This window comes from Mustela nigripes, chromosome 8 (genome assembly GCF_022355385.1).
Source record: "Mustela nigripes isolate SB6536 chromosome 8, MUSNIG.SB6536, whole genome shotgun sequence".
NCBI classification, from domain to species: Eukaryota; Metazoa; Chordata; class Mammalia; order Carnivora; family Mustelidae; genus Mustela; species Mustela nigripes.
Genome location: NC_081564.1, coordinates 28,068,109 through 28,081,954, shown reverse-complemented (window position 1 = coordinate 28,081,954; position 13,846 = coordinate 28,068,109). Strand labels below are relative to the sequence as shown.

At 53.1% G+C, this 13,846-nt stretch overlaps 1 protein-coding gene across 1 annotated transcript in view; it reads left to right on the top strand.

The window, feature by feature from the left end:
* PI4KA (phosphatidylinositol 4-kinase alpha) overlaps nt 1–13,846 on the top strand; it is a 116,938-nt gene that overhangs the window by 98,116 nt on the left and 4,976 nt on the right. The window contains exons 34-48 of the mRNA XM_059409011.1: nt 261–412; nt 1,868–1,975; nt 2,550–2,677; nt 4,227–4,346; nt 4,498–4,577; nt 4,675–4,868; nt 5,853–5,943; nt 6,519–6,686; nt 7,384–7,437; nt 9,178–9,298; nt 10,932–11,061; nt 12,072–12,142; nt 12,397–12,469; nt 12,559–12,629; nt 13,666–13,775. Of these exons, the coding sequence (XP_059264994.1) occupies nt 261–412; nt 1,868–1,975; nt 2,550–2,677; nt 4,227–4,346; nt 4,498–4,577; nt 4,675–4,868; nt 5,853–5,943; nt 6,519–6,686; nt 7,384–7,437; nt 9,178–9,298; nt 10,932–11,061; nt 12,072–12,142; nt 12,397–12,469; nt 12,559–12,629; nt 13,666–13,775 (1,671 nt within the window). The remainder of the gene's footprint in view (nt 1–260; nt 413–1,867; nt 1,976–2,549; nt 2,678–4,226; nt 4,347–4,497; nt 4,578–4,674; nt 4,869–5,852; nt 5,944–6,518; nt 6,687–7,383; nt 7,438–9,177; nt 9,299–10,931; nt 11,062–12,071; nt 12,143–12,396; nt 12,470–12,558; nt 12,630–13,665; nt 13,776–13,846) is intronic.

The window sequence follows — 13,846 nt, the reverse complement described above, 5'->3', positions numbered from 1 at the left end:
ATGCCCCCGAGCCAGTGGGCCAGTAAACGTGGAACTCCAGGTTTAAGACTGCCATACCTGGGGCTGAGGGGATGGCTCTTCCAGACTCGTCCCCAGCCCCTTGCTGGAACATCGTGCTTCCCCTAAGATCCCCACCTGCCCTTCTGTTGGCCCAGAGCTCCACCTTAGCTGGCCATGCTGGCTCCATGCTGGCTCCGTGCTGGCTCCACGGGCGGGCAGGCCAGGCTCCAGCAGAGCAACACGTTCTCCTTCCCACTCAGTTCCTGGTGCAGCGGTTCGAGATCGCCAAGTACTGCAGCTCAGACCAAGTGGAGATCTTCTCCAGCCTGCTACAACGCTCCATGTCCCTGAACATCGGTGGGGCCAAGGGGAGCATGAACCGGCACGTGGCAGCCATCGGTCCTCGCTTCAAGTGAGGGGCTCTCCTCTCATGGTGGTGGCAGGGTTGGGGTGGGGGGAGGTAGAGCTGCTGGTATGGGAGGCAGTCTGTGTGGGAGGTTCCCAAGCTTGGTCTGGTTTATTTTGTTTTGTTTTGTTTTTATCAGAAATCAATCAAGCCCTAGTATATGCAAGGCCTTTGGAGAGGGGATCTGAATGGAATGATCTGGCCGGCCATGCCCAGGGCTGAGGAAGTCAGCCAATGGGCTGTCCATAGCGGGGGAGTGTTCAGGAAATGGCTCATTCAGGAACCTGGGGCACCCAAATGTTGGGCAGCCTTTCTAAATTGGCTGGGGATAGATGGTAGTGAAAGGATTCTGGTGTCACAGTGGTGAGTGGAAAACAGCAGGTGGTGTAGTGGAGCTCAGGTGTGACAAGCTCAGACTGGGGGGCTGGCAGTGACTTTGGGCTGGTCTCTTTACCCCTCAGAGATGTTCACATAAAACTTCTGATCATGCTGACTACACCAAGTCGACTTTTGCCAAGTCCCATGCAAAATACCAACCACACCAGGAGATACTCCCTTTTGGGGGATATGTAACCTAATAGGGAGGCTCAGGCCTGGTGCTACGGTCACAGCAGGCTGGGTGAATCTGGCATGGGGAAGGCCTGAAAGTGCCTGGGTGGTCAGTTGTAAGGAGACTGAGCGGCCCCCCTTTCAGGGTATGCTGCTCCTGCCCGTACCCCTTCCTTCCGCCCACTGCCAGCACCAGCTCTTTCTACTCCCCTGAGCTCCAGAATTATGTTCCTGCAGCTCCCAGGCACCCCTGGGATGGTGCTTCTCAGACCGCTGTGGGGAAGGGCTAGTACTCTTTTCCCTTCATTTCTAGTCCATCACAGACCTGTACCTTTATAAAAGGCATGAGAATAAATTACTAGAAAAGGCTTCACACTGGACCCCTATAGCAATGTGAAATTGCTGTAGAAATGAGCAGGATCCCCTCTCAGTTTCTATAGTACCTTGTCACAGACCAACACCATCTGTAGATGCCCATCGAGTAGCCCTGGTCTGGCAGAAACCAGATGCTTGGTAAATGTCTTTTTCTTTTAGCTTGAATTAAATGTTCCACCTTTGTAGCCCTAGAGGTGACTGCGCTCAGAAGGTAGTTGGCAGGTGGTGTGCGATACGTGCTCTGGCCAAGGCAGATGAACACAAATTGTCCGTTTACCCCCAGTTAGAATAAAGGTTTAAAAAACAACAGCTAAAAACAAAACAAAACAATAAAACAACCTTTCCTAAGACATTTCTGGTCCAATAAACCTGAGGAGTGGCAGTCACCTGGCTGGGGCCACAGTCCTGGCCTCCAAGAGCTCTGTCATCCAGAGACGTGCCCCGAGCCCAAGGTCCACATGGTTGGTACAGGAGCCAGAGACGATGCAGGTGTCCCTGGGCAGCGTGCTCTGACTGGGTCCCGGTGTTCTCTCGCAGACTGCTGACTCTTGGGCTGGCCCTCCTGCACGCCGACGTGGTCCCAAATGCAACCATTCGCAACGTGCTTCGAGAGAAGATCTACTCAACCGCCTTTGACTACTTCAGGTACTCCCCCAGCTGTGCTGCTCGCAGGTGTCCCACATCCCCAGAAGTCATGGCATAAAACAGTGTGGCCTGATCCATTCACTCTGGCCTCCCTGGGTTGGAAAATGCTCAGCCTTGTGCTGTGTTTCCACGTGTGTACTCAGTTAGAACTAGCCTCCCTACACAGTGTACGCACGTTTCCCTCCAATTCAGTTGACTGAAGAGATTAATCGCATCCATTTAACTTTCCAGTTCCTATGAATGGTAATTGCACAAAGGTTTGCTTTGCGAGTGCGTAGATTGTGTTGTCTAGAGACAGCTGCAGCTGCACGATGCTCCACAAGGACACCATTCCGCCGAGGGCTGTCGACAGCACTGGGGTTAGTGGCAGAGGTGGTCATGAGAGGACTCAGAAAATCATTACTCTTTTTTCCATGAGAATGAATGAGACCGTTGTTGCTGATGACTAGTTCTGGGCTCACCTTTTGTCATTCAGAGACCACTCATGTCACCTCTCATGTGCTTTTATAATATGCATGGCTTCTAGTCCCAAAGTCTAGGCACTTAACTCTTGTCTTCTTGTGGTTGTTTGAAGTTGCCCCCCAAAGTTCCCTACTCAAGGAGAAAAGAGGTTGCGTGAAGACATAAGCATAATGATTAAATTTTGGACAGCCATGTTCTCAGACAAGAAGTACCTGACTGCCAGCCAGCTTGTTCCCCCAGGTAAGCCTTGTCCTCAGCTGGGCAGCTGCTCCTGGGTGGTGGGACCAAGGCATGGGACAGTGGTGTGAGGTGGGCAGCCCTGCAGGAGCCCAGTCGGAACAGTGAGGGTCCCGCCAAGTCCTGGACATGGCCCTGCTGCACGCTCACGAGACCCAAAGCCTGCCTGTCCACCACGGGTCCTCCAGCCTCAGCTGACAAACATGAATGAGCACAGGAGGCCCTGAGCAGAGGCCACATGACATAATGTCCCCCAGCCCCAGCCAGTTCACCAGCCTTCACAGCCTATCTGACAGCCCATCCTGGGGTAAGGCCCAGGTGCCAAGATGAGTAGGGCACTGTCTGCTGTCACCTGGTTGGTGATGTCAACATGAGATTGTGGGAGCACCCCTCAAGGACAGGCCCTTGCCCCCCTCCCTGGAGTTGGGGAGCCAGGGAGAGTTTTCTTTCCTTTCTGGAAGAGGTGACATGTGAGCCGAGTCTCCGAGGATAAATAGGAGCCAGGAGCCGACAGGGTTAAAGAAAAGGTGCTACAGTGTAAGCAAGCAGCAAACCACAAAGAAACATTCTGTTTCTCAGAGGAGCATGCATAGTTTCTGCAGGCAGACCCCCAGCCAACAACCTGACTACAGGAAAAGGAAAGGCAAATAAGATTTTCTGAGGCTGTGTCCTGGCTCCACAGAGAGCAGGGCCGGCAGCGCTCCTTGCCTGCCTGTAGGGCCTGACTCACTGCAGTGCTGATGGGCGGCGTCACGATGGCCATGAGAGAGCTGTTTGTAATTGATCAGGATTGCCACCCACATTTTCTTTTTTCTATTTTAAAAGCTAGGAGTGGGGCGCCTGGGTGGCTCAGTTGTTTAAGCATCAGACTCTTGATTTCAGCCTAGGCAGGGTTGTGGGATCAAGCCTCATGCCAGGCTCCACGCTGAATGGGGATTCTGCTTGAGATTCTGCCTCTTCTGCCCCTCTCCCACACCGGCATCCACACACACTCTTTCTCAAATAAATAAATAAAATCTTTTTTAAAAAAGAAGAAGAAGAAGGAGCGCCTGGGTGGCTCAGTGGGTTAAAGCCTCTGCCTTCAGCTCAGGTCATGATCCCAGGGTCCTGGGATTGAGCCCCACATCAGGCTCTCTGCTCAGCAGGGAACCTGGTCCCCCCCCACCCCGGCCTGCCTATCTGCCTAATTTTGATCTCTCTCTCTCTCTCTGTGTCAAATAAATAAATTTAAAAAGAAAAAGAAAAAGGCTAGGAAGAATAGAATATATTTTAGTAAGCTTTCTCTGTAGAACAGTGCAAAAAACTTCCCCAGGGTACCTGGCTGGCTCAAGCAGTAGAGTGTGCCTGTGCCTCTTGATCTCAGGGTGGTGAGTTCAAGCCTCACCTTGAATGTAGAGCTTACATTACCAAAAAAACAAAAACAAAAACAAAACACTTATTCTGCAGATCCATCAACACCATGTCTCTCCCTCCTTGCTCTTGCACTGACCCCCTTATCTGTGGTGAAAATCCAGACACCTCATTCTGGAAGCAACAATGTGTTTCCCTACAGATAACCAAGACACCCGGAGCAATCTGGACATAGCGGTCGGCTCTCGGCAGCAGGCCACTCAAGGCTGGATCAATACCTACCCCCTGTCCAGTGGCATGTCGACCATCTCCAAGAAGTCAGGTCGGTTGAAGGTTTGCTAGTCCAAGTCATATCCTGGCAGTTCAGACTGTGAGCGGAGCACTGAAAGGCAGCTTCCTCTGGGGTTCTAGAAGTGAAGGATGGGCCAGTGTACTCACAGACATGCACTTGGGCCTTCTCTCTCCCTGCCCAGGCATGTCTAAGAAAACCAACCGGGGCTCCCAGCTGCACAAGTACTACATGAAGCGAAGGACGCTACTGCTGTCCCTGCTGGTAAGGTGACCCCTGTGCTATGGCCACAGCACCAGGAACGGGAGCAGAGTGGCATGTGAGTGCACACAGAAGGCACACTGATGTCTCATCTCACCAGGCCACCGAGATTGAGCGTCTCATCACATGGTACAATCCACTGTCAGCCCCGGAATTGGAGCTGGACCAGGCCGGAGAGAACAGTGTGGCCAACTGGAGGTCCAAGTACATCAGCCTGAGTGAGAAGCAGTGGAAGGACAATGTTAACCTCGCCTGGAGCATCTCCCCTTACCTGGCCGTGCAGCTGCCAGCCAGGTAGGCCACGGTCTCACCTGCCTCATGAGGGCCTTGCCAGAAGCACGGTAAAAGGACACCTGAGTGGGGAGGAATATGATGTGGTCACTGCCAAGGAGAGTCAGGGAAGTGATATTAGAGGCCTATTCCTCTGCCCCAGATGTTGACCCAGTGTTTCTGTGCAGTGGTTACACAACACAGATGCCTGCCTGGAGTGCCCCAGTACCCGGAGCCCAGGCACGAGACGTCAGAGCACATTTGTAGCCCCAGTCTCGTATCTGAAGAGGATAGGAGCACATGGAGGCTGTCGCTCCAGGGTGGCCAGCCTGGGGAGCCTTTGGTTTGTTCCCACAGGCCTTTCAGTGACAGGCTTCTCAAATTGGGTGGCCAGCAGCCAAGTGTCCTGTGAACTCTCCCCTCATTGCTCTCCACACTCAGAGCTCTTAGACCAGTGGTAGCCAAGAGGGGTCTCCCAGGACCCTGTTACCTCCGCCAGAAGTGCATCCACCCCACATGCAGGGGTGGACATTTCTTCCCCATGAGCCCACACTTGCCTATTTACCGTCCTCTGCATCAGGACCGCAGCCTGATAGTGTTCGTGGAAAGTCTACCTCGTGTTAGCCTGAGGCGGCACCCCCTGAAAATGTACCCATCCTCCCCTCTGCTGACCTACCTTCCGGCCCATGGGCTGCCACTCCATAGATGGTCTGCTTCGGCACCAAGGCAAGGGTGTGTTCTGAAGGCAAGGACTTCAGAAAGGGGGGATGTCCTTTGGGGAGTGTAGGATAATTCCTGTTGGAGATCATTCTGTCATTCACGTTGTAGCCAGTCATAGTGCTGCTCATTGTAAACACTCACGGTCAGAGTTACCAATATGTCAGTAGCATCGTGTTTCAGTGTCACTTGGCACTAATCTGTATCCCTCCAGTTCAGGTCTCCCTCTACCTCCCTCTCTTCTGGGGAGGTGGGAGAGGCCCCTCTACCCATACCCTGCGTGTGCCATAGGTTTAAGAACACAGAAGCCATCGGCAACGAGGTGACCCGTCTCGTTCGGTTGGACCCAGGAGCCGTTAGTGATGTCCCCGAAGCTATCAAGGTAGTGACGCACGTGGGCTCAAACTGCACAAAAACAAATGCCCCCAGGGGTGCCGGGGTGGCTCAGTCGTTAAGCAGCTGCCTTTGGCTCAGGTCATGATCTCAGGGTCCCGGGTCCAAGTCCCACATTGGGCTCTCTGCTCAATGGGGAATCTGCTTCTCCCTCTGCCTCTGCCTGCTGCTCCCCCTGCCTGTGTTCCCTCTCTTGCTGTGTCTCTCTGTCAAGTGAATAAAATCCTCAAACCAAACCAAACAAATGCCTCCCAAATGCCTGGAAACTAGAAATGTGACAAACCTGGCAACCTCGGTGGGCTAATAACTTTTCTAATTTCCAGTGTTTTCCATTTCTCGAGTGAGGCATTTATTATGCTTGCAGTAGAAAAATATTGACTGTACTTCACCCAAGTTAGAATTATGCTACTTTGCATCATGTATCAGAACATTTCCCCACATTGTTGTAAATGCTTTATCATCATCACCTCGGGGCTGCCCCTGATATAACAGGATGGGACTGGGTGTTTCCAGAGGGGCCCCAGGGACTGCCTGTGCCATACCATCTCCCTGCTTCCTTCCCAGTTCCTGGTCACCTGGCACACCATCGATGCCGATGCACCTGAGCTCAGCCACGTGCTGTGCTGGGCGCCTGCGGACCCGCCCACAGGCCTCTCCTACTTCTCCAGCATGTACCCGCCACACCCTCTCACTGCGCAGTACGGGGTGAAAGTCCTGCGGTCCTTCCCACCGGTGAGCTCCCGTCCTACCTGAGTCAGCCTTGGTGGAACCACAGGCCGTGTTGAGGTGGAGACAGGAAGGACGGGCTTTATCTGAAACTTGATATGGGCCTGATGAAACGTTGATCCATCTTAAGCATGCTTCAATCCCGTTTCTGTTCAGGCAGTCACAGAAGAAAGATTTAGTTGACTCAGGTATGTTGGGAAGTTGACTTGAGTTTGGTGCCAGTTGTGGCTGCGTGGGCAGATCGCCCAGCTGTGGACTGCTGGGAAGGCTGGGGATCCCATGTGACAGCCATAGTGACAGGGGTTTGGTAGCTGACTTGCGGAGGCCCCAATACATGAGACTGCTGTAACCTCAGCCCTTGTCTCTGCATAGGCCCCCAGCAGTGAACACACATGGGCCATAACCCCTGTCCTTAAAGATACGGGAGCCTCGTTCCTTTTGCTTTTTCTCATCCATCCTGTGTTTCAAGCCATCGCCATTTTCCTTGCTGTCCTCTGGTTCTTTCCCTGGTTCTCAGTCTCTGTGATCGCCAGCAAGACACCTCCAGCAAGGTGTCCCATTGGCTGAGTGACAGCAGAGCCATTCCAGGTTGGAGTGGGGCCCTGGGACAGCCATCTGTGTTGCCTTTGTTTTCACTGTCCTGGAGGTAAGGAATTATTTTCCCTTCCTGGAGGTCATGATCGCTTGTCCTCCTCCTTTACAGGACGCCATCCTGTTCTACATCCCCCAGATTGTGCAGGCCCTTAGGTATGACAAGGTAAGACTGTGCCTGCATGTACTGTCCCTCCCTCTGCAAGCTGTGCTGGTTGATGGGGAGGGAGCCCTCAGCAACAGGGATGGGGCCTGGGGAGCAGAGCCGCCAGGCTCTGACCTGGTCCCAGAGCTCTTAACACACACCGGAGGCTGTGGCTGGTGCTCATGGCCAGGAGGCCCACCTCACCCCGCCTCACCCCGAGGCCCTGTCTTGCTATGCCGGGTGGGTGGGCTCTAGAAGTATTGCCAGCCGCTTCCTCTGGCCCTGAATCCAGCTCCCTTGTCTCTTCAGTGGGAAGCAAGGAGGGTGAGACAAGATGACATATGTATTAGTGTGCTCGGGCTGCCATAGCAGAGAACCACAGAGCGGGGGCTTAAATGTATTTCTGACAATTCTGGAGGCTGGAAGTTGGAGATCAAGGTGCCCATGGGGTTGGTTTCTTTTGAGGCTCCTCTCCTGGGCTTACCGATGGCTGCCATGTCCCTGTGTCCTCATGTGGTCTTCCCTCTGTGTGTCAGTGTCCTAATCTCCTCTTATTATAAGGACCCCACATTGGACTAGGCACACAATCAGCTTTTTTTTTTTTAAGATTTATTTATTTGGCAGAGAAATCATAAGTAGACAGAGAGGCAGGCAGAGAGAGAGGGAGAAGCAGGCTCCCCGCTGAGCAGAGAGCCCTATGCGGGGCTCAATCCCAGGACCCTGAGATCGTGACCTGAGCAGAATGCAGAGGCTTAACCCACTGAGCCACCCAGGTGCCCCATTAATCAGCTTTTTAAAGGCCTGTCTCCAGACACCATCACACTGAGGCATATGTATGTGACTTCAACTCATGAATTGTGGGTTGGGGGGCACAATTCAGCTCATCATGTACAGCACACCTGTACGTGAGTTGCCTAGCCTGGGGCCTGGCACAGAAACATCCCCAACACAGGGCTGACCACAACCCTGAACCCACACTGCCTGTGCTCCATCCCAGCAACCGCTCTCTACCTGTGCTAGAGTCACACTGGGAAACCCATAGCGAGGAATTATTTGAAATCTGACCTGCTTAGTAAGCCCAGCTAGCCATGTTAAGGACATCTGTCCAGAGAATACTTTACCAGATGCAGGGGCCACAAACTACTGGTCAGGGGAGAGGCCATTCTTTCAGAAGTCTTCCAGAAAAGCCAGCCCTTCATTTTTAACTTTAGGACAGCGCAGTTAAAGCTGGAGTTAGAAGTAGGAGAACATGACTAAGAAGGAGAAAGAGGAGAGTCCTTAGGATAGTGGCTGTGGTGTATCAACTCATGAAGAAGTGTCTGTGTGTTAGAATTTTCTGGAACCTGCCTATCACTGTGGAACATTGTTCCAGACAACCAGTTTATAGCTGAGTTTTAGTACCCAGCCTACTCATTCCTATTGCTTGACAACAGCAGATGCTGGTTGGAGAGTTACAGTTCTTAGAGTCCAGGGGGAAGCACAGAGGAAATAAAAGCTGGCTCCTTCCTGTTTTGCAGACCTCACCGCCTGGGGCCCCACCTGCCCCACCTGCCCCACCAGCCAGCTAGCAAGCTGGAACTTGGCCTAACCCCTGCACTGGGCTCACACATCCCCAGGCAAGCTTCCTCACACAGCCGGAAACCACTGGGACTCACTTCTTGCTAGGTCTGCAAGTGCTGGGAGTCCACTCCCACACTGGGTTAGTCTCTCTCGGCAGAGAGGTGTCCAGCCTGCTCTGATGGTGACCTTGCTCTCCTATAGATGGGCTACGTGCGAGAGTATATTCTGTGGGCGGCATCCAAATCCCAGCTTCTGGCGCACCAGTTTATCTGGAACATGAAAACTAACATCTATCTGGATGAAGAAGGGCACCAGAAAGACCGTGAGTATTTACTTGTACCTTCCCTCAGGCCTCCCCTCCAATCTTTAAACCTCCAGAGCCCTCCCAGGGCCTGTGCTGCCCCCGCCCATCGTTCTGCTTCCCATCCTTTAGTGGAAACATCTTATCTTTAACACCTAGCAGGAGCAGGACCCACTCCTTCTTCAAGCCTTTGCTAACCTCACCTGCAGACTCCCTGCCTACCCTGGCACCATCCTGCCGCTCCCCAAGCCTCTGTGAGAACTTCTCACCCTGCACTTGACCTAGCAGTTCCATGTGGGGACGAGATGGCCACTCAGAGCAATGGTTCTCAAACAGAGCTTGTTTGAGAGCTTGTCTTCACACCCTTCAAAACTAGTGAGGCCCCCAGAGAGCTTCGATTTACACAGGCTTTAGCTCTCAATGTTAACCGGTGTTGGACGGTAAAACCAAGTCCTTTAAAAAATATAAGCCCATTACATGGTAACGTAAATAATGTATTTTTGTGAAACATAACTCAAAAAGGAGCAAGAAGAGTGGTGTTGCTTTACAGATTTGCAGATCTCTTTAATGTCTGTAATGTCATAACATCTTTAATGTAGTAAAAGACGGCAAGATTCCCACTCCGCTTCTGTGTTTAACCTGTTGGAATATGCTGTTTTGGTTGAAGTCAATGTGGAGAATTCAGCTTCACACAGACCCGGAGCTGGAAGAGGAAGGAGGGTTTTAGTCGTCTTTCTGGTCACTACATATAGTCTCAGTTGATACTGCACCAAACCACAAGTGATAGGTTCTTAACGATGAACTGTGATGGGGATTTGAACTTACATGAGCGAGTTTCTCGTTGTGATGGTGTCTGGAGACAGCCCTTTCTTTAAAGTCCATTGGTCTCCCCAGCGCTCTTACCCACCCCCACCACCAGCAGGACTTCACAGCATTAAAGATCACATTGGTGAATGCCCCACCGGTCTTACAAAACAGACATTTTCAAGTGCTGGGAAGCTGTCAAGCTCACGGTCATAGACGCAGGTTTCCTAAAACTTAGCAGTTTTCCTCAAATGGCAGATTCACCTTGTTCATTTTTCAAGGAAATATCTGCCATATACCTAAGTCCAAATAAGTATATTTTTGTCCACCAGTCAATCTCTTAAGTAAAAATGGTGTTCCCTGAAACAAGAAGTTAGTTGAGTTGGAAAGTCCGTCGCAAGGCGCTTCTACATACTTCCCATGCGGCCGACTGCCGCGTGACTTCCCATGGCGTCACAGTAGGTATCCCAGAGATGGCTTCGGGGTAGAGTGTCATCAAGTTAGTCCTTGCTTATCGCCTCACCAGAGACATTCTTAGTGACACCACGGGAGCAGAGCCATGAGGATCCAGTGACCACTAGCACCTCGGCCAGCTGCTTGCGCCTGGCCTTGCAGTTGTCTACACAGCAAGGAAGGCAAACAACCTGTCAGTGTAGTTTTGACTGGGGGGTCTTGAAGGGTCCCAGAGACCCTCCAGGTAGCTGCAGACCACATTCTCGAGGCAGTTGAGCTGGCCTGGGTGCTGGGGAACACCTGAACACCTGGACTGCGTATCTGGCAAATGTGTGGGGTTTCCCTGAGGGCCTTCGGTGGCCCAGCTGTAGGCTGTCCCTCTTGGTTTCTCTGTCAGCTGACATCGGTGACCTCTTGGAGCAGTTAGTGGAGGAGATCACTGGCTCCTTGTCGGGCCCAGCCAAGGACTTCTACCAGCGGGAATTTGATTTCTTTAACAAGATCACCAATGTGTCAGCCATCATCAAGTAAGTGGCACCTCTCAGTCCTGGATCATGGAGATTGCCTAGAGGGCCCCCCTGATTCTAGTGAACAGCCAGGATTGGGAATCTCTACCCTGGCAAGTCTCTTGAAAATAGAGCAAAATGCACAGCCATGTGAATTTCAGAAAACCTATGTTGGTTTCATTTTGGATAATGTCCCATAGTTTGAAGCCACTCTGCTCTCTCCAAGTTCTGAAGCATCCTGGGGTATTAGGAAAACCGGACTCCTTTGCAGCTTCCAGTGTCTTTTACTGATTTATCTCCTGGGCCATCTATGTGCGAGGGCTGACACATTCCCTGGGCATTGGGGGCCCTGCCTGTTTGTGTGGGATGGGGCCCTGGAGTCATCAGCTGACCAAGGACATAGGGGAGGCCCCAGGCCGCCTCTCCTCCCAGGTGCCTCATTTCCCTAGGCTGTCCCTGGTGCTCAGGCTTCTCTCACCTTGGTCACCTCGTGGTTTCACCGTACGTCCTGAGGGCCTTTCCTGGACCCAGTACTAAATACAGCGGTGATGCAGCTTCTAGCCCACAGAGGCCTGAAGAGGTGGGAGGGGTGTTCCTGGGCATCCCTTCAGGCGCCTGATTGTACTCCGCACTGTCATCCTCATCCCAGGCTTGCAGGAGGTCTCAGGGGCCTGCCCAAGGCCAAGATGCAAGGAAACAACAGAACTAGCACTTGAACGTAGGCCCCAGAGCCAGCTCTGTCCCCTGAGCGTCTCTGAAGCAACATCACACACCCCACACAAGTGAGGGGGAAAGACAACCAGAAAATCCACCTTAGTCCCCCGGGGCCTCCTGGCCCCTGATGAGTGTGGGGCAAGGACCCCTCAGGGTGGCCTCCTGGAAGAATTGGGCCTAATAGGGCCCTCAGTAGTAGCTAGAACTAGGAGGAAAGGAACAGAGAGGCAGACGGGAGGGGCCCTCCATTGCCCCCCGAAACTCCAGAGGCCAGTTCCTGCAGCAACAAAGCAAAGCATCTCTGTCCTGTTTCTCAGGCCCTACCCTAAAGGCGATGAGAGGAAGAAGGCGTGCTTGTCAGCTCTGTCTGAAGTGAAAGTACAGCCGGGTGAGCAGGCCACATGGTTGGCTGATGAGCCGGCTTCTTTCTGCAGGCGGGCAGGGTGGGCATGGGGACCAGGGAGGTGGCCAGCCCACGTCAGCCTGGGGCCTGGGGCGCCCAGTGTCCCTCTCCACAGAGCCACTTCTCACCTGACACTCTTTATCTTCCTTGTCCCAGAAGAGGATTCAGAAGCCCTGTTGGGGGTAGGGGGAGGAAGAGGTCACAGTTGGGCTCCCTGTGACTTCCGAACTGTCCCTCAGGCTGCTACCTGCCCAGCAACCCTGAGGCCATCGTGCTGGACATTGACTACAAGTCCGGGACGCCCATGCAGAGGTGAGAGGCCGCCTGCCGTCCAGTAGCTCCCTTGCACCAGGCTCTCTTTGCTCCCACACCCGTGCCATGCTCCTTCTGTTGTTTTTCAGTGCCGCAAAAGCCCCATATCTGGCTAAATTTAAGGTGAAACGATGTGGAGTTAGCGAACTTGAAAAAGAAGGTCAGTGAAGAATCTTTGACACGGTTTGGGATCTAAGTGATGGCAGTTTCCTTGAGCGTGTTTAGTTTATGACCAGCTCCCCGTGAAAGGTGACATCCCTCTGCTCTCAGTCTGAGCCCTGGTTTAGGGGTGGCTGGCATGGAGCTGGTGTAGACTGACAGAGACTCCTGGAGTCCAGCCCTAGGTCAGCCATTGAGTCCAGGAGGCACCTTCCTGAGGCTGAGTGGCCCAGGGCTTCAGGGGGTGCCGTGCAAGTGACACGGGCCCAGATTGCTTCAATGGCTGAGATATATTACCCCACAGTTCTGGAGGCCTGAAGTGCGACATCATGGTGTCAGCACGGCCGTGCTCTTTCAGAAGGGTTCCAGGGGAGAATCTGTTCCATGTCTTCCTCCCAGCTGCCGGGGCTTGCGGCAAGCCGTGGCCATCCTCCGCAGCTTTGTCACTCCCACCTCTGCCTCTGCCTTCACGAGGCTTTCTTCCTTTGTGCCCATGTCCTGCTCTGATAAGGCCCACCCTAATTCTTATGAACTTGACTATGTAAGCAAAGATCCTATTTCCAAATAAGGTCAATTCTGTGGTTTTGAGTGGGTAGGAATTTTAGGGGATACTGGTCAACCCAAGCAGAGAGCTTTGTGCCCCCCTGCCAGTATGGGACAGACCTTCCATGGCCTTCCCTGCACTCTGGCCCCCAAGTCCTCCCCGGTACCCTAGGGTACAGATATATGCACTCCTGCCCCCTAGTTCATAGTGCCCACCACTGGTCCTGGACACGCCTGGGTCCCCTCTTCCTGTGAAAAGGGGGCTTCATCTTCAGTTCCATTTAAGCCTAAACATTCTTTGAAAGAGACCCCTGACTCTGTGGCTCTCCCTAACCCCAGGAGCCTGCTGGGCCTCTTTGGTCTCTTTAGGCTTTGCAGAGACAATCCCCAAGGTTCCTAGGGCCCTGGGCCTATGAGCAGGGCTTGCCCCGACCCCTACAGAGAGGGCATCTCCCTGCCTCCAGGCTAAAAGGCTGCCTCTTCGCCCCATGCAGGTCTGCGGTGCCGCTCAGACTCTGAGGACGAGTGTGGCACACAGGAGGCTGATGGCCAAAAGATCTCGTGGCAGGCAGCCATCTTCAAAGTGGGAGACGACTGCCGGCAGGTAGTGAACGGCCAGGCCTGCCCTCCCGGAGGCTCCAGGCATGCTGCAGGGCCGCACCTTGTGCACAGACC